Source organism: Protopterus annectens, chromosome 7.part0, assembly GCF_019279795.1.
Source record: "Protopterus annectens isolate FY-2018-M chromosome 7.part0, PAN1.0, whole genome shotgun sequence".
NCBI lineage: Eukaryota > Metazoa > Chordata > Ceratodontiformes > Protopteridae > Protopterus > Protopterus annectens.
The window spans coordinates 1,477,915,407-1,477,935,444 of NC_056739.1; the positions used below are offsets into that span (position 1 = coordinate 1,477,915,407).

The 20,038-nt window shown below is 40.9% G+C and overlaps 1 protein-coding gene across 1 annotated transcript in view; it reads left to right on the forward strand.

Moving 5' to 3' along the window:
• Positions 1-20,038, forward strand: part of PLXNB1 (plexin B1) — a 3,809,096-nt gene that overhangs the window by 2,470,993 nt on the left and 1,318,065 nt on the right. Inside the window, exons 17-19 of the mRNA XM_044078026.1 lie at positions 6,395-6,546; positions 7,197-7,302; positions 16,294-16,430. Of these exons, the coding sequence (XP_043933961.1) occupies positions 6,395-6,546; positions 7,197-7,302; positions 16,294-16,430 (395 nt within the window). The remainder of the gene's footprint in view (positions 1-6,394; positions 6,547-7,196; positions 7,303-16,293; positions 16,431-20,038) is intronic.

Sequence of the window (20,038 nt, forward strand, 5' to 3'; positions counted from 1 at the left end):
TTGGTCCTTTGTGGCTACTGACAGACCACAGAGGGGTAAATACAGACGTCCAAGAGGCAGAGGACAACCACAAGTCCAATACAAACCTCGACAATGGGGCACTGCAACACAGAAGGGAGGAGAAGACATTCCCCAATCTACCAGAAGACAAACTCAGTGACTTGCACCTCATCTGGCCAAGCAGTACTCTCTTGACAGCTCCCTTGGGAGGAAAACTCACACTTTTTTCAGACAACTGGCACATTGTCACAAAGGACAAATGGGTCCTAGACATAATTTTACGAGGATACGGGTTCCATTTCCACACCTTCTCAATGAAAAGAGGAATGCCAAACCTGCCACAAAATCAATGGGCAGAGGCACAAAAACAAATTACAGCTCTCATGGACATGAGAGCCATTCAACTGGTACCTACACGAGAGCAAGGCCAAGGATTTTACTCAAGGCTCTTTCTAGTACCCAGAAAGATCAATACCTGGAGACCAATTCTGGACCTTTCAGTTCTAAACACCTTCTTACAAGTACACAAATTGAAGATGCTAACACTACAGCAGCTTCTTCCCATGTTGGGCAAGAAAGCCTGGCTAGTAACGTTGGACCTCAAGGAGGCATACTTGCATGTCCCTATCAGACAAAGTTGCAGAAGATACCTCCGTTTCATTGCAGGTTCAACTCATTACCAATTCTCTGCACTGCCCTTTGGCTTTTGTACTGCACCCAGGGTCTTCACAAAATGCCTGGCACCAGTATTTGCATACTGCAGACAAAGGGGAATTCAAATATACCCATACCTAGACGACAGCCTCAACCAAGCAGAAAGCAAGGACATCCTCTTACAACATCTGGCCTTTGTAAAACATCTGCTAAGTTGCCTGGGGTACACAGTAAACGAAAAGAAATCAAAACTAGTACCCTCACAAAATATGACATTCCTGGGTGCCAGCTTGAATACAACGGCCCAGAAGGCTCATCTGATGCCAGACAAACTACTACAACTGACTCAATATTTCAAAACAATGGCAACAAAGACCCTACTCCCTGCAAGAAAAATTCTGCAGGCCTTGGGCTTCATGGCATCTTGCATACTACTAATGCCATTTGCAAAGCTGCATATGAGGAAATTACAGTGGTACCTAAAAAGTGTATGGCCTCAACACAGTCACAGCTTGGACACAATATCTCTCATTCCTTGCCTACAACAGGAGTTTCTATGGTGGTCTCAGGCATGTCATCTCAACATGGATCAGCCTTTCACCTTGCCCCCAGCCAGGCAAACTATGACAACAGATGCATCGGACTACACCTGGGGGTCACATGTGGCAGGACAGTGCATTCAAGGCGTATGGACTGCAGATCAAAGAAATGTGCACATCAATCAAAAAGAGATGCTAGCTGTACAGAATGCTCTGACAGCTTTCAAGAACCTATTACATCCAGGACAACTTACAATAAGGACGGACACCACCATAGTAATGTGGTACATAAACAAACAAGGGGGTACACACTCCTACCCTCTGTGCAGGCAAGCAATGACCTTGTGGAACACAGCACTGGCTTACCAAGTTCAGTTACAAGCTCAATTCCTGCCAGGAAAAAAGAACACATTGACAGACGACCTCAGCAGAAACATCATGGATCCACAAGTATTTGCAATGATAACTCAAAAATGGGGCCTTCCAGACATAGACCTGTTTGCCAGCCCCCAAAACTATATCAGCTAACAAAATTTTGTACAAGGACACTTCATCAAGCTTGGAAAGTGGACACACTCTCATTCAGTTGGAAAAACCTGACCGTATATGCCTTCCCTCCATTACCTCTCCTCACAAAGGGGCTTCTGAAAATCAGAAAGGAGAGACCACGACTGATACTCATAGCCCCAGACTGGCCACACCAGCACTGGTACCCACTATTAAGGAATATGGCCCAGGGCCCACCTTGGATTTTGGCACAAATTGCTCATTTGCTCACACAGCAAAACAATCCGTTTCTACACAGCCAGCTCAAAACCTTAAATCTGGTTGCATGGCAAATCAACTAAGCATCCAGCCAGCTCCTCTTTCCCAAGCAGTTGTGGATGTTCTTCCGGAAGCTAGGAGGCCCAGCACCAGGAAGGCCTACTCGGACAAATGGATAAGATTTTGCGCGTGGAACCAAGCTAAAGGCCAAAACACACTTCAGCCTCACATGCCACAGTATTTAACTGAGATGTTGCACAAATGACTTTCTTTTTCTTCCATTGAAATCCATGCATCAGGTATTTCAGCCCACTACAACACGGATCCACCCTTATTTTCCATCCGCTTCTAAGGCAGTTCCTCAGAGGGGCAAAAAACATTAGACCCCCCCAGGAGAGCACCTACACCAACATGGGACCTCAATTTTGTTCTGGAAAAACGTACGCTACCTCCCTTTGAACCAGCTTTCTCTGCAGATCTACAGTTTCTATAATGGAAGACTGCCCTGCTACTAGCAATAACTTCAGCTAGAAGAGTCTCAGAGCTGCAGGCACTAATGGCAGTGGAACCTTTCCTCATTTTCCATCAAGACAGAGTTTCTCTATGAACTAATCCTTCCTTTATGTCTAAGGTGGTTTCCAGTGTGGCTCTAAATCAAACCATACACTTACCCACCTTCTTCCCAAATCCACAGAACAAGGGAGAAAGACTCCTGCATTCCTTGGACATTCACAGGCAACTTCATTACTACTTGGATAAAACTAAGGTTTTCAGAAAATCTGACCAGCTCTTTGTATCCTATGCAACATCTTCACAAGGGAAGGCTATATAAAAACAAACCATTTCCAAATGGATAGGACATTGCATTCGTTTTTGCTATACCCATCATGGAAAACCAGTTCCTGCTACCATTAGGCGCCACTCTACCAGGGCAACAGCTACATCTACAGCCTTCCTCAGGGTGGTTTCAACCAAGGATATCTTGGAAGCTGCAACTTGGAGTTCAGTACATACCTTTACCAAACACTACCACTTACCACTTTACTCTAAGACTAGAGCTGGCTTCGCCACTGCAGTTCTGCAGGGCCTTCTAGCCTCCTCTAACCCTCTATGAATCCTCCACCCATCCTTAGCTTTGGGATTCTACCCAAGTGTGATGACTGCAGCAGGGTAACACAATGAACATAGTACAGTTTTGTACCTACCATAAATGTAGATGTTAGAGTGTTCACCCTGCTGCAATCCAGGTTACCCCCCCCCCTCCATCCCTTCTGATCTAACTGGCTAAATCCTCTACTAAACCTTCCGGATATATTTGCTTATAGCTAGAGGGATTTTGTGTTTTTGCTAAAACTTCATAAATTGGTACTCGTTACTGACAACCTTTTTCGGGGCACCTGACATCTGGGGCAAGAAAAACTGAAGAAAATGGCGTTGGCTGCATTATATATACCCCTGGCGCACTGACGTCATGGAAGAAGCGTCAGCAACCGACACCGGACCAAGACTTTGAAATTCCGGACTGCGGGACCGTCTGACGACAGGAAAACCAAGTGTGATGACTGCAGCAGGGTGAACACTCGAACGTCTACATTTATGGTAGGTACAAAACTGTACTTTTGCCGTTTTGCAAATAAAACTTTATTGCTGATAGTATATGCTCTGCTGGAGTTATCCGTTTACTGTATGTGCTGAAGTTATCTGTTTACTTTAGTGTGTGTGCTGATAGTATTGGAGCTGGAGTTATCCATTTACTTTACATATGGAGCTTGTCATTTTATTGCTGATGGTATATGCTCCTCCACTCCACCCGCACAAGCTGTCTGCAAGTTCGTATTCTGTCTGCCCGCACAAGCAAGTTCATATTGTTTTGCCCAAGAAAGTTTATATTGTTTTGCAAGTAAAACTTTATTGCTGATATATATGCTCAGCTGGAGTTATCAGTTTACTGTGTGTGCTGATTACTTTACTGTGTTTGGGGCCTCGGCACTAATAGAAAGGTTTTGCAGTTTAACTTTGTGCATAAGTAAGAACAGAGTGCCCCCAGTCCATAATTTATAGCTACAACTGTTAATGTACTTTAACACAAGGGTAAGTCTCAGTTAAGTTTTTTTTTAAGCTAGCAATATATTAAATACATGTTTTATTTCTTTTTTTTCTTCAGATAATTAAGCAAAGAAAATATGCATTCATTTGTAGTCCAGTAGTATGTTTTGTCGTCCCCACAGTAATTAAGAACCAGTGCAGGTTGTTTAGGGACATATTAAGCATGAAAACAGTTCTTTGCTGTAAGGGTCTATATTTGCTTTGTGAAATGAGGACATATTTAAATTAACATATGAGCAAACATATCTAGGAATAGTGCTGTGCTGTACTGCTTAACTGACAGTCTGAATAAATTATTATGAAAGACAGTTAATAAGATAATAATTTACTGTGTACTGTCAAATGGTTTGGCTCTATGTAAACTCCTTTCAAACTGATTATCATTTAGCATCATTTCTATATGCATATCACTGAATGGTGCTTAAATGGTTCCAGAGCATTATTTATGTGGGCATTTGTTAAAAATCATAATTAAGTATGTGCGTCCTTTGGGCAGACTTGTTTCTTCAGGCCCAGCTGCCTGTAGAGGATAGGAATGCTTAGGCTGAGGAATGGGTTCTGGGTGGCTGTGATGTTTCTGAGGAAGTTGAGTGAAAGGGGTGTGACGCAGAGATTTGGAAACGGCCCAAAGGTAATCTTTATATGCCACTGGCTGGATGCATTTTCTTTGAATGTGGGTTCAATGCTGTTTCAATGAATGTGAGTTTCAAGGGCAGAAAAGTTGTAATGCCAAGTCTATTTTCATTTTGAGACTGTATTTCTTTGTTTAGTAGTTGTCTATTAGTGTTTGTGCTATAAAATTTAAAATAAAAGTTTTTAATGAAATCCAAATAATCATCGTAGAAGTAAAGCATAAATCAGCATGCACATTACAGTGTTTATGGTAAGTGGAGATAGATAACTAAGTAATGGGACACTGGAATGACTGCATGGAGGAGGGCTAACATACTTGGAGACACGTTGCTGAAGGGATTAGTTGGGGGGGTGGGGTCTGTGGCAGATGTTTCATTTTGGTGTTTGTGTGCATACTTGAAACTACTGTAGAAGGGAATGGATTGCTGGGGTGCGGAAAATGTTTCATTTTGGTGCTTGTGCCTACTTGAAACCACTGAGGGAAAGGATCGCTTGGGGAAACGTTTCATTTTGGTGCTAGTACGTACTTGGAAACATACTGCAGAAGTGATTACTGGGGGGTCTGGGGCCATATGTTGGTTGTCTGTTCAGTTTGCTTTTGAATGCTGATATACCACTATTCCATTGGAGTGGGTGGGGTTACATAATTGTGTATGCAAATTTTATGTTAACCAGCATACAGATTTGGACCTATTTTTCATGGGCCTTTGTCCAGATTTTTGATATTTCCAGGTTGAGAGATATGTTTAACACAGACTGAATACTCTCACATTTCATCATTTGATGCACGTTTGGTATAAACAGGATTTTGTTCACTAAGGGTCCTTCTTATCAAATACACTGTGCCCTCCACATAGATCTACGCAATTTTTGCAACCCTTACAAGGGTCCACCATCTTGACCACTTGATGTGATGAAGCCTACCACTTGGATGAAAGTGCATAGCCTCTCCACCCCCAACTAATCCATGTTTTATCTCCTTTTCAGATTCAGGTACCAGAATCAGTTCACACAACATTTACCATTATTTGCTTAACTCTCACCATCATCTCAGCTCTGACCTTGGTACTTTTCTCTTCACAACCTGACTGACAAAGACAACACACTTTTGAATCTTGGACCTTGGTACTTTTCTCTTCACAACCTGACTGACAAAGAACACACACTTTTGAATCTTGGAGTGGGAAGTTACTTTGTACTGAAACTGCTGGTTTGTAACTTCAGTTTAGCACTAGTCAGTTAAGAAATACAGTTAAGAGAAACTGTTAATCTAGCATTAAAATTGATCTAAAGAAGTCTGTCACCTCTGAAAACTAGTTTAGTGAAAGCACTTGTATTTCCCTTTAGTGGTTCAGTAATTTCCTTTTAATTCATCCTGTGTTCATTTTTATGCATTCCGTGACGTATCCATCTGAGATTTACTTTAGAGTTAGGAGCTATTGGCCAGTTCATGTTTTTTCAGTTTTAAAATTTTTGATGATATAGTATATCAAGCATTCTGATTAGCACAGCTTATATATGAAACTCATTGCTTTAGAATTATTTTAAATAGTGTGATTAAGAAGTATTGTCGGTATCACATAAGCATTTTTAACTGTGTAGCAGGTGTAGGTAAGTGTTTATGAAGAATGAAACTTATTTGCATACAAATTTATTTGAAAGTACTGTTCAACAAGCTATTGTTTATTTTCTTACAGGTAGACCCACAATCTGGATTATTGGAGGGCGGTACAATACTTACTATCTCTGGCTCTAATCTTGGCCAAAGATTGCAGGACATAGCAGATACTGTAACTGTAGCAGGAATTCCGTGTGATGTTGATGGAAGCAGATATGAAATATCAACAAGGTGAGATGTCATTACTGAATTGGTAGGCTCTAGCCTAATTTTCATTTCAGATATCTTGTCGCTGTTTACCTGAAAGTGCTGTGGTCATTTTCTGACACCATTAATAACTGCTACAATTGCTTTGTACCATCAGTCTTTGCACGTGTTTATTTCAGTTAATTACATTTGACAATTAATGGTGGTGGTAGTTGTTTTAAAGTACGGTTTACTCTTATTGTAACCTGTAAATACAGCAAACAAACACAGCTCTTGAAAGATGCTTGCTTTTTGGTTCAGGTAATCACTTTGTTCATGAGTCTGTTCATCGAACCAAATGGAATAACAGTTCTATTTTGTAAATGTTTGTTGCATTAAGTATGATTAGAAGTGTGACAGTTGTGTAGCAACTAAATTACTCTTTTTACCTGCAAGATGCAATATCCAGCTCTGAGGCCTTTAATCACAAAAGTGTAACTGGTTTAGCTTTGGCACAGAACCTTCATAATATTTTATGTATAGTGTCACTTGATATAATATGATGTTAGTAGAATAGCAAGGCAATACATAATGAGATAATTAAATCCATTCCAATATATACAAATTTGCAACAAACCAAGTTTCATGTTTTATGTACTATATGTACCATTTCATTTCTCTCATTTTCTTACCAGAATAGTTTGTGTGACAGGCAACAGTGAAGTGGAGCGTTTGGGCCATGTGTCTGTGGAAGTGATTGGAATAGGCCACGGCACCTCTGCACAACCATTTTACTACCAGGTATTGAAAACGACTTTAAATATTTTTTCTCTCCTCTTTAGTTTTTGTCTGCCATTTATATCTTTTTGTCTTGAAGCTTCTGACATAAAGTTAAAGTACTTAAAACTGTTCTCATTGGTAAGCATTATTCTAAACAGGTTTCATCAGGAATGTGTAACCAGAGTCAACAGTCATACATTGTTCCCTGCCTGGTTTTGAGCTAGGTGGCTCCAGGATCTCCTAGTTCTTGCATAAAGATCACTTCCCAACGATCCTGTGGTTGGATGAGTCTGTGACTGGGTTCATCCCTTCCATCCATCAGAATTTTTAAGATGATCCATTAGTCAGAAACAGGCACGCACAAGTGATACTGCACATAAGCATTTTGTACCATGCAAATGCCTGTTAATTTTTGTCATTTGTATGTTTTTTAGTCTTTGTTGTTGTCAGAAGCTACTTCATCCCTGTTTCTCTTTAAGTGCTTTCCAGTATTTGAAAAATGATCTGCATTCTGCACCAGGTGGCAGAAGAAATTTCCTTTTGAAATTGGTGGGAGAGCACCTTTCATGGCCTGGGGGGGTTGTGCTGTGTTTTTTCTTGGGGAATAGTTTGAACAGCTAGAGGCCTTATTTGCCTATTATTATTCCTGGCGGTATAGATGTCTTTGGTGAATAGTGGAGGTCTGAGTTTTTTCAGTCCATTGTTACTGCTGTGAACTAGACACCTGTGGGGGATAAACCTCTGTGTCTTAACGCAGTGATGTGTTTTGGGGTGCTCATTCCAATCATTCACTGTCAGGTGCGTCAGGGCTGGGTCCATCCAGCCTGATCTTGGGGAGTAATCCCTTGAGTTACATAGACAGGAATTAGTGGTTTGCATGACTGATGTCTCTCTCTCTCTCCGTGGGATCCTCTATCCCAAAAGTACAGCAAGATTGGTCAGTCTTGACTAAGAATGAGCAGTGATGATCCTACCGCAGGGTCAGCAAGACAGGCATGAGGTAACAGAGCCTTGTTAGACTCTTGATGGCAGATTTGGGCCATGGTTGCATAATCTCACATTTAGGGACTTCAGTGCAACTCCAGCACCAGACTGGGACATGCTTATCTCCCTTATACACAGGTCTCAATTTTTCTGACACTAAGCAAGTGCCAGTTTACATGCACAAGGGAACCCGTTGTGCCATATTCCTTTTGTGGTTGTCACTGTTATGCAACTCCTTCCCCTCTGGATTCCCTTGGTAGCTTATCAGTTGTGAGATCCTTGCCCCTGGGGTGGACAAGGACTGAGAACTACCTAATTTCTTTTTGAGCACTCCCAGTAGCTTCTTATTTGGGAATTCCTCCTGTCTTATAAGGTTTGCCATGATTTTGCCTCCATTCCACTGTGCCCCTGTGTTAAGAAGAAAAAGTGCATTTACCTTTACAACATTGAAAAAACAGGGCAATAATCTTTGTGTCATCTTTCTAAATTCTAGTTGTTCTTTGTAGAATTAGCACTGGGAAACACTGGAGCCTCCAGGACTCTTGAGTTTAGTGAGGACATCTTCCATAACATGTCTGTGGCTGCTCAAGAGTATTCCAGTAGCCATCTGTAATGGGAATTCCATTGCTGCTGTGGCTATGGGTGCAGTCTTGAACATGTCCCTTTGCTAAATGGTATCACGGAAGCGGTCTTCCTTTGAGAATTAGTACAGCTGGTGTATTCTGGATACTCCTTTCAAGGAGAGAGAGAGAGAATCTTTAGACAGGCTTGTTTGCCTTTGATGGATGGCCTGCTTATGAGGAAGTAGGCCCCTTTCTCACTGAAAGCGCCCTTTACCTTCTTTTAGTCTTCTGTTTTTCCACCACGAGGAAGTGGAGGCTTCACTGCCAACCTGAGAGGAAGGCTGTATGTCCTTTGGTATCCTTATTTTTGCCGTTTGGAAATTCGTAAGAAGTTGTGTTTTTCAGCTTCCTTCTTATAGCCTAGACTGAAGTCTGGGTTGGCTGTGGGAAGGAATGGTGCTCCTTGTTCACCTTTTCCAGAAGAACTGTCTTTCTGTGAGTAGCAGAGCTAGGTCTGGACTATTGACGATCCCCTTACAAAGTTGTTGCCCTTCCTGTCTCATCTTCCTCCACCTGTGAACAGATCTGCCATTGCAGAATGTTTTCAACTAGTCCAGAGACTACTACTCAGAAGGCATTATTGGTCATCCTTTTTTCACTAAGTTTGGGATGTTATCACTGCCCTCCTCTTCAGAACAAGATAAATGTTTTCATATGGGTCTTGGCCTTGGTTGTGAAGGCCTTTTGGGTTTCTGTTCCTCCTTGCAATTGAAAGAACTTGTGTGATGGTTACTCCTTGGTTAGCTTTTGCAGTGTTGTTTCAGGAGTCTTTGCTATGTTTCACTTTGATTTGGTACAGATGGGTATCAGTCCTAGCAGGGATAGTCTTTGGGGCAATCAGAGTCCTGATGTTTGATAGTTGCTTACTTTGGCAAAAGCCTGTGGAATGCAGAACTCATGTGCTTCCTTTCTGGGATGACTGACTACAACAGGTATTCCTCCACTGGGAATCTTGGGCTGTTCTTCCTTACAGGGCTTCCCTCTCCTTGTATACATTTTCAGGGGACTGACACATATTTAGTGGATACTCTCTTTGGCTGCTGCTCAGTTGTTGCCATTTTAGGTATGGAGATGTGCACTTTATTTGCCATTTTATTGTGCCTTTTGAAGGGAACAGGACGCGTGTTTCATTGTATTTATGTATAGTATGTAGCCTGAATTTGGATCTGGTTGCATTTTCTGGGCAAGCATGCAGACATATTCTTGATGCCATCGCATAACATTGACCTGTAGAGTATTTGTGGACTTTAAGGGGGCGTCTGTGGTTCCCTGCCAACAAATTTCAGACCTTACTTTGTGTTGATCCTGGATAAGTGATCTGCTTCTCATCACACCCTGTGTGGGCTATCCATTTTTTATGGCTTTCTCATTTCTTTTGACATGTGGCTGCCTGGTTGGGGGTAGAGGCTTGTATATCTTATGTTTCCTTTCATTTCTGGGTCAGTAACGTCTACCATGGGGTGTGTTTATTTTTTTAGATCTTAGAGCACGCTCTTGGCACTTTTAGCAATGTAGTCTGACTTTTCCAGTGCCTTCCCTGTTTTCAGTTTAGTACACAGTCTGTAATCTGATACCGTATTAGACAAGGAAGTATGTGATATGTTTCTGTTGCAGGAGGTAGTTGTTCATCTGCAGTCTTGCTTTATTATTGACTTAACTGTCTCTGTAGTTTTCATTCTTTTGGGTGAAAACATTCTGTCAGTTGGAGCCACTTCTGCAATCTTTTTTTGGACTTGCATCTACAGAGGCTGTGACTTGGCTTAATCTTCAAAAGTGTTTTTCCTGGTAAGTATTCATCATATTAACATTCATCCCTCTGTAAGAGGGACTTCGCCCTTATAGTGTACAGTGTGAGAACCATCCCTTGTAACTATCAACCATTACCATGAAACATTATTGTACCCTCTTCTACATCTTGGCAATGTGTAGTCATAATCTTATTCTCCACTTTGAGGATGAGCTTACTTGTGTTACCATAGGGACCCAATGCACTGTTGTCCTTGTGAGTGCATACTACCATATACTCGCTAATGAAAGTCTCCACCATGCAGTGTCTAGATGTGTTAAAAGCCTACTCCCAAATGATGTTTTGCATTGTTTTTCCATTTCAGATGGACTGTGACAGTTTGTTTTTTATCCCACCCCAAAAAAAATTAATTGCCCATCTTCTCCTAGCAGTGCTTTCCAGTACCCAGGCTACTAATAGAGCCAAGGCCATTGAGTCATAAGCAAGACTTTATCCCTGTCTGCCAGTGGCACTGGCATCAGCTGTTTTTATAAGCCTTTCCAGTTTCACGTCCTACAGAATCTAGTACTTTTTGACAACTGCATCTTAGATTTAATCCTATTACTACCATTCATATGCTTTGCTAAAGTATTCCCTTCCAGGGGAGGTCTACTACCTTTTGACAGTTTTGGTTCATATTCCACCTTTCTGCTACTTCCTAGCAGTTTTCCCAAAATAACCTCATTTGCACCTTCTTTTGAAGGTTTGGATATCAGCTGGATCTTCCCCTTGCTACTTCAGCATATGATTGCATGCCTAGCTGCTTGTAATTGCATATATACCATGTAGTGTGTTGTCAAAGCCATTACCTGTTAGAATATATGCTGGAGTATTATCAAATACTGACATCAGTTTTTCTTCCTGTTCCTCTTCCCAGACAAGTGAGCACTGGCCAGTGGCACCTGAAAAAGATGTTCTTCTCAAGACCCTGTCCAGAGTGGACTTAGCCCAGGCATGTGTTGTTTTTTGTAGCAACTGGAGGCCTAAGTTGTCTAATGGAATAACCTTTTTTCCCCTGCTTTTTGTTACTGCTGTTTCATGGGTGATCACCCCATTACTTATCCTTCAACTGATTATTTGTTGTAAGGAGACATTGTTCAAAATGTCATTAGGAATGGCTCAAGGATTTTGCATGTTTTCCTCCCTGACCCGATCTGCACCCAGCTGACAGGGCACCAGGGAGAAGTGTGCAGTTGGCTACCTGCAAGCAAAGTGCATTCACTCACTTTCACAAGGGATGCCCAATTACCCCCCACAGCAGCCCTATCCTGTACCCATGCAGCTGCCGTAGTGTTTTTTCTTGTTTCCATCATGGAAGTCGCACTGTCTAGTTTGCCCCAGGTGTGTGCTAACCCCTCTTCCCCAAGAGAAGTGAATGGGCCAAGCCATTACACTTCTTCCACTTGCCTGCCTGGCTTCCCCAATGCACTAAACCCTGATTACCTGAGCCACATTCAGGGCTTCATCCCTGTGTGCCACTGAGCCAGACATTGATGCAGTATTCTTTCTAGCAGTGTTTTTTTTTTTTTTTTGCCTTCTACCTGGAAAGTTTACAGATTGTTGTGATAATGTTGACATTTGAACTACATGTTCCACCTGGTTACACTATAAGCTTTTTATCCCAAAGTCTTGCCTGTGGAATTTTCAGTCAAGATTTACACTGTCCCCGTGTGGGTTCCCTTGTATCCATGTGTAATGCTAGGTGCTGTCTTCTTGTACTTTTGTCTTGTTGGATAGATAGTTTCTTCCATTTCCTCAGAAGCATTACACTCCTGAGTTAATTAGATTCTGATATCCTCAGGCAGGGTATAGAGTGCATGCTCCCATGTAAAGTTTTGCAATATTTATGCAGTGAAATCATTGGCAGTGTCTTCTGGTTTTCTGTGTTTTCCAGACTTGCTCTTTTAATCTTTCTGATCAAGTTTAAAACATGCAGAAGCACATTTTAACTTCAGAGTTATCCAGGCAATCGGACATTTTTGACAAAGCACATACCATGCCTGTGAGCAGAGACATTTAAAATCTCAGTCATTGCCACTTGTCAATTTGCTGCCAATTGCACACACCTTCAAAAGTGCAAATAAAACTGTGGAAGTTTTCCCCCTCTTTGAACTGCAGAAATAGTTTAGCACTGACTGTTCTTGCTGGGTTGTCATTATTTCTCTCTTACTAGCACTCCTTTTTGCTTTCTTCTTAATTTTGTCTCAATATGTTTTGCTGTCATCTGTCTTGACCTCCATGTGTTTTTTCTCCAGCTCTAATCTCTCTTGTTCAGGTTTCATTTTGACTTCAGCTGGGGATGGATTGAGTTACTTTGCTATGTGCTCTGCACTCGCAGCCACTACTGTAAGGCCTTCCTTAGTTTGATTACAATCTTATGCACTAGGAGAAGTGACTGCTACAGCAGTCATCTGTTAATGTTGTACATTGACTGTTATGGTGCATTGTCTACAATAGACCACCTGAGTGGGATGGAAGAGGGCTTTCTTTAGATTCTGCTGCTTGCATTTAGAGCTCCGTTAGTGAACCCCCTAAGAAGTCCAGCTTAGTTTGGGTCTTTTCCTTTCTGAGATAGAGAGGTGAATGAGTGGTTTACTGCAGCATGTCTAACCCTGGGTATGAAGTCTTAGCAGCATTTTTTCAAGCCTATTAGCATAAGGATTCATGTTGAGTTGTCAAAGGTAATATTGGCAACCAAACAAATTGTAAACTGTTAACTGAAACTACCTTTGGCAAACATTGCAACATTTTTTGCAGGGGGCAAGAACCCCAGCACCTCCCCCCCCATGTGGATAAGACCCCACCACCACACCCCAGGATTTATAAATACCAAACTTCAAGTCCACACAACAGTGGAGAAAAACACAAGCTCCACGTTTGTGAAAGTAGTGTCTGTGAACAGTGCTCATTCTTTTTGTGTTCTCTGAAACTGCAGTGTTATGCAAAACATTGCTGTAACATGACACATGAGATTGCTTGCTTGCTTGCTTGCTTACAAGAACCATGCAAAAGCTGAAGTTATTTCCATGGCACATCATAAATTCTGTTCAGGGAAAAAGCAAATTTACAGGGTGTCACTGCTTGGGGGGGGCATTGTTAATGGCCCATGTCCCTGTCATCCTCACTCATGGGTCTTGGTGACATATAGTTTATCAGAGGTTGGAGAAGGAGCTGTTCGGCACAATGGATCTTGATGTAGTCCGGGGCTTGAGAGTGAAATAAGCTGATGTAATAAAAAAGTGTTTGAGTGAACTTCCATTGTGGTTTTGTATGTAAAGAATTTGTGAAAGATTGAATGTCATCAAACTGAAAAAAATGTCAGAATGCATTAAATTGATATCAAGGCTACCAATTAAAACCAAAGTGGCACTGCCCCATCCTTTGTTCTAATTCAGTGGATACCATAAAGAAAGCCTTCAGAATTGCTGGACAGGTTGGAGCAGAAACATTGTATTTTATCTGCAAGTTGTATAATTACTAGTGTTTGAACTGTAGAAATGTTAGCCTGCTTTTATTACCAGTTCGTTAAAGACAGCATTGCAATAATTTATGTTCTTGACGCAAAATGTCTGTTTATTCTCTTAAAGATACACTGGATTAGTTCACTAGATGGTTGATGGACACTGAAAAATAAGCAATCTGTTAGTCTAACCTTTCATATGCTATTCTGTTTCCATGGTCAGACCTTAACATTATGGTCCCTTACGTTTTGAATGGCAAAGAGGAGTACACAAGGTCAGAAGCTCTGGACAAGTCCAGGAAGTTGATAGCTGTTCCATAGCAGAATTCAGAAAGGGTTTGCATAAAACTGAAATTGTAAAGTGTAATTCTGTCAAGTTATGTCAATAAAATGTTGAATATTTGTCCATTTGCATACATAATTCATAACCTCTCAAATGTCCAGAATTTCACAGAATGTCCAAATGTTTGCCTCATGTTTGGGGTCCTGTTCTTAAAATTTGTGCTTTTCTGGCAAATCATTGAGGATTGAAGTCGCTCAATTGAGTCATTTGAGTTCCAGACTCCATATCCTTCAGAAAACGCATGCTAAATCAAAACTTGTTCACATCTCTATTAAGTTTATTAGCACAACATTTAAAATTTGTCCTGAATTTTGGGCCTTTGTCCCCCCATTATTTTTAACTTTGTCCACATTTATTTTGCTAATAGGTTGAGAGGTATGCATGAATGTTTTTCAACCACTTTGACTTGTGTAGTCTTGTCTGATGCATTAACAATTGGATTTGTACCTGCAGCACTGGCATACCAGGTTTAAGAGATGGAGGTAGGCTTCTAGTGAACTGATTAGGATGGGGTATCCAGCACCAGCATTTCTCCGGGAATTGAGTGATAGCATGTACTAGTGTAATGCAAATACTGAAGAACTGAGATACCTCGTACATCAGATGGCATGGTCCATTGTGTTGCTGGCCTGCAACTGTTCTCAAGTCTCAAGTCATTTCATGTTGAGTGGGAGTGGTTCTGTTTTTTTTTTTTTTTTTTTTTTTTTTTTTTTTTAAGCTAAGAATGAATGCGTCTGCTGGACTCTACAAAATATGGCATCGGAATGACTAGATAAAATAGCTAGCTGGAATGAATTAATTTTAGTTTTAACACAGCATTTTGTGTTTTGTTTAATATATACATGAATTTGTCCAGAAACAAAAGCAAACTGCATTTTTTTACATAAATATTTAAACGTTTAGCTGTTGAGACCTTTGTACTGCTGCTGCTGTCACTTGGACTCCTCGACTGTGAAGTGGTGAGTAGACTAGGGTAGCTGAACTGTACCCAGTTGTCATATATAAAACAAATGGTTTTGTTCTTTTTGAAGTTTTCTTACCTCTCTTAAAAGTAGGAAATGTTTCTTATGATTTAAAGCAGTATAGCACATTTTTCATTTGGACGAGAGCAGACCAGCTTAAATTAATAGGTTACTTTCATTCCAAAAAATGAGTCTTTTTATGTACAATGAGACATGTAAAATGGACTGCATTTTACAAAATGTGTGCTTAAAGCATTCCATATCACTTTTATTTTCTCTAATTTGGAACAAATTGAATCAGTTTCTATAAGCATTGCTTAGAATATGCTTCAGCCAAGGACCCAAGGCACATTAAGTTCTTACTTTTTTAAAAATATTCTTCTTTAAAGCATCAACTTTTGTAGTATTATGTACTTATTAGTCCTGTTAGACACTCAGTCTTATTATGTTGAATCCTGCTGCAGAGACTGAGCTGTTGTGAGGTAGGAGTTGCACATCACAAAAACTATACTAGCTTTATTTAATGTGGTTAAGTATGCACATTGGTTGTAGACTGCAGTATGGAGAGGCACTAAGGTTATCTGAAATTTCTCTATGTGCTGCAGTGTGTATAACGCATTTTCATCTAAAGTTACAAATGAGTAAATTGTGTTGGCATATTCCTAAACCGTGATCACTGGTCCATATTACAATTTTCTGCAAGCAGACTATGTACTGCTAGTACCTAGTAGGCTAGCATACATTTCCTGTCCTTGCTGTTTTGTTTAATGAACTCCCACTGTGGATTTCCAAGAAAGCTTACAGAATTGTTGTGCAGCTTAGCATTGTAATTACTTCTCTCTGTTTTCCTTTAGAACCCTTCATTGACTTCCATCATGCCAACACAAGGTCCAAAAGCGGGCGGTACATCCATTACTTTGATAGGTTCCAAACTGAGTACAGGACGGCCAAGTGAGATCAGTGTTTTCATTGGAGATGTGCAGTGTCGCAAGTAAGTTAATTGGAAAGTTTTTTTCCCAGGATATGTTGCTAAGTATGTAGAAGGAAAACTAGGACTGGATGTATTGATACTTGAAAGTTGAGGAGAAAATTATTGTGGCCATTAAATTGATTTATTCATATTCCTGACTGGCATAACATTTAACTGTCTTGTTATAATATTTTATCTAAGTGGAGTATGTTATTATTTTATGATTCTTAATGCATTCCTGTAATATTCCTTGATCCTTTGATCTGATGTGGTCAGTCTTCATTTATCCTTGACCTTTGTTGCTCTGTTCTAATCCTCGGAACTGGTGCGGCCGTTACATAGCTTGCACCAGCCAAAAACTCTCGAGTTAAAACCCTACCCACAACACCCCTCTCCATATTACCTTAGATCTTTTTTGCCGCTCTTGTCGCAAGACACGTCAGCCATGTTCTCTCACAGCTAAGTAAAACTTCATAGTTTTTCTTTGTTTCTTTCGTGTTTAATCTAGCATTTTCATATATAGATTTAAACACACACACATACATGTTCATGTTATGCTGTCCTGTCTCACCTTCATTCTTACTGGATGAGTTTGGAGCCGATCCTCAGCTCTGACTCAGCCGAATACTAAAGCTTCGACGTCTTTCACTTGGTTCGTGGCTGAATACCTATCCCATCATGCAGTGGTGTAAACCCTCTGATCTCATTTACTGTGTAAACAGAACAGAGGTTCTTCATCTTGGCCGTGGCTGTGTTGAATTTTTTCATAAAAACTTATATTTACTTGTAATTTGCCTCCATAGTTAGTTCCTTGTATTATCCTTTAGTGTGTTTATCACTTTTGTTCGTGTTTTCTTATAAATGTATATTTTGCCGTTTTTGGCTTTGTGGTTGACCATCGCTTCTTTCGTTAGGCCGTTTTGTCCTATCCTGTTTAAATTTTTTACTCCTATCTTAGGGTTTTGTTGTACTTTCTTGTTGAAGCACTGTTTGTTAGAAGTGCTTCCAATCACTGTGTTTGTAACCTGTTGTATTCTGCTAGTTAAGCTTGTGCCTATTTAAGTTAGAGGACCAAGCGCCCATTTAAGTTATAGGTTAAAGCTAACTTCCTTCCCTTCTAGAAAGTTGTTTGTTTTCTTTGAAACCTTTAGACATATATATATATATATATATATATATATATATATATATATATATATATATATATATATATATTTATATATATATATATATATATATATATATATATGTATATGTGTGTATGTATGTATGTATATATATATATATATATATATATATATATATATATGTGTGTGTGTATTAGTTTGGTATGCAGCTTATACTTTTGTGTGTATATATATATATATATATATATATATATATATATATATATATATATATATATAAATCCTTTAAGTGTGTGGTTTGAATTGCATTGTGTTCTAATTCTTTTCGTTGATAAAAAATAATAATAATAGTTGTAGCTGCTTGTTCACTTTGCTATAATGTCTAAGGACCAAAAGGAAACAAAGCCATCTGGCTTTAAAAAATGTCAGAAGTGCTCCTAGAAAATGACCTTGACCTCGATGGTCATAGTATCTGCATGTACTGTTTGGAGCCATTCACTTACAAGAAACATGTACATTCTGTCATTCTTTTAGCTCTAGGATTTTACTAGAGAGGAAAAACTTATTGTAAGAGGACTTCTGCAGTCTCCTTTTTCTGAAAGCTTAGAAAGTCAGAGCACCTCCAGTAAGACTGTTTCCTTCTACAAAAATTGACAAACCTACCAAGAGATCTTCTTTTGGCCATTCGGAACTGCCAGAGAAGACAGCAAAAACTACTCAATCGGATCCAAAACCTACTGGATCAGACAAACCAAGCTCTTCAACACCACAGATTTCGGCGCTGAGAGAGACTCCGGTTCGGAGCTGGTCTCTGGAATTGTTACCAGTCTCCCTTGCTCTGAGATCCCATTTTTCAGAGATCTCGCTCACCAACCCTTTCCTCTAGGTCCTCCAGGAGCCTATCGGATGACGATGTGGATAGGGTGGTGTGCAGACTGCTGAATTCTCTGGCAAAACATTTCTCGACTCCAAGATTTTTTCATCCACATCTATTTCTTCTCCGAGCCAAGCTGGAACATCGGAGCCAGAATGTCTGGTGCCCATTGTAGTAGAAACTTCTGTGCCGAGACCCACTCTGGGGATTTCGGAAACATTGTCTGCTCCGACATCCTCAGTGCCGTCCGGGATGTCTAGGAGCCAAAGCTGTCCGTTCAGGTCCAGAGGGGATGCTCAGACCTGAGACTCCAGTTCTGAGCTGCCTCTTGGGGCTTCAGCATGGGTGAGCTCAGCTCCTACATCTGGTTCAGAGACTACCCCCTTGGCATTGGGGATTCCCTCTGCTTCTTCGGAACTGGAGGTGTCCTCAGGGCCAGGGGGAATGGCTTTTGAGCTGATGTGTGCTGTCCTCCCCTACAGCTCTAAGCAAAGGTACGGATATTCTTCCCCCTAAAGCACCAGCTTCTGTCTTGGCACCACCCCAACCACAGGACATTAGAGATTCCAGTCCTCAGGGTGCACCATTGGGTGAACAGTCTCCCGAGACCTCTCCAGAATACCCTTCTGAGGAGGCTCCCTGGAAGAGACTTTGCAAGAGGAAGCACATGGACTCACCAGATGTGTCAGTCACTTTGGACACTGACCTCGAGGAGTCAGGAGGGTCCTCACGGTTTGCCTTCTGAGGATATCTCCTTTGCAGATATCCTAGAAATCCTTAAACAGGCAGGCGGCTGGAAACCCATCAACAACCCTGCTGATGAGGAGTCGGTGTACCTGAAGGCCTTTAGATCTCAACCTTCAGCCACTTGGGTGTCTCCACCTTTCGATGAACTCATGGAACTAGTTAGTCAAAAGGCACGGGAGTCACCAGATGCAATGGAACCGGTCCCTCGGAGGCCAAATAAATTTATTACAGCCCCAACAGACAAATAATTTTTTTACAAAAGGCGTCCCTGTAGATACTATGGTGGTAGCAGCAGCCACTAAGAAGGAACTTTCCGAAATGTCATCCTCTTTCCATCCACCGAAAAAGGAGTCTCGAACAATGGACAGATATGGGAAGTGTATTTTTTCGTCAGTGACTTTTGCCCTTAGATCACTGAACTACCTAACGCACTTCACTAGACTTCAGAAAGATCTCCTGAAAGTGTTAGGAGATACTCTTCAAGGTACTTTAGCTGCAGGTGTGTCAGATAAGGTATTATTTCAGCTATCCACCTTAAACTCCGTAGTGGACTCCTCCACGAGACTGATTTCTTATGTAGTGGATGGAGTGAGTAGGGCAGCGGGTTCAGGAGTTTCCCTAAGGAGACTCTCCTGGATGCGCTTGTGTAATTTTGATGAACTTTTAAAGTCTATCTTTGTCAACGCCCCTTTCGATGGCTCCTCACTCTTTGGACCAAAAGTCAAAGACGCACTCACCAGATGCGAGCAGGAAGGAAAAGCTCTCTGCCATTGGAGTATGTATTTCTGTACCTTCCAGACACTATCCTAAGGGTCAGAATGGTGGTAAAATGTAGTTCAAAAAGTACCAGGGAGTTTTTTAAAACGCACAAGGTGAATCCT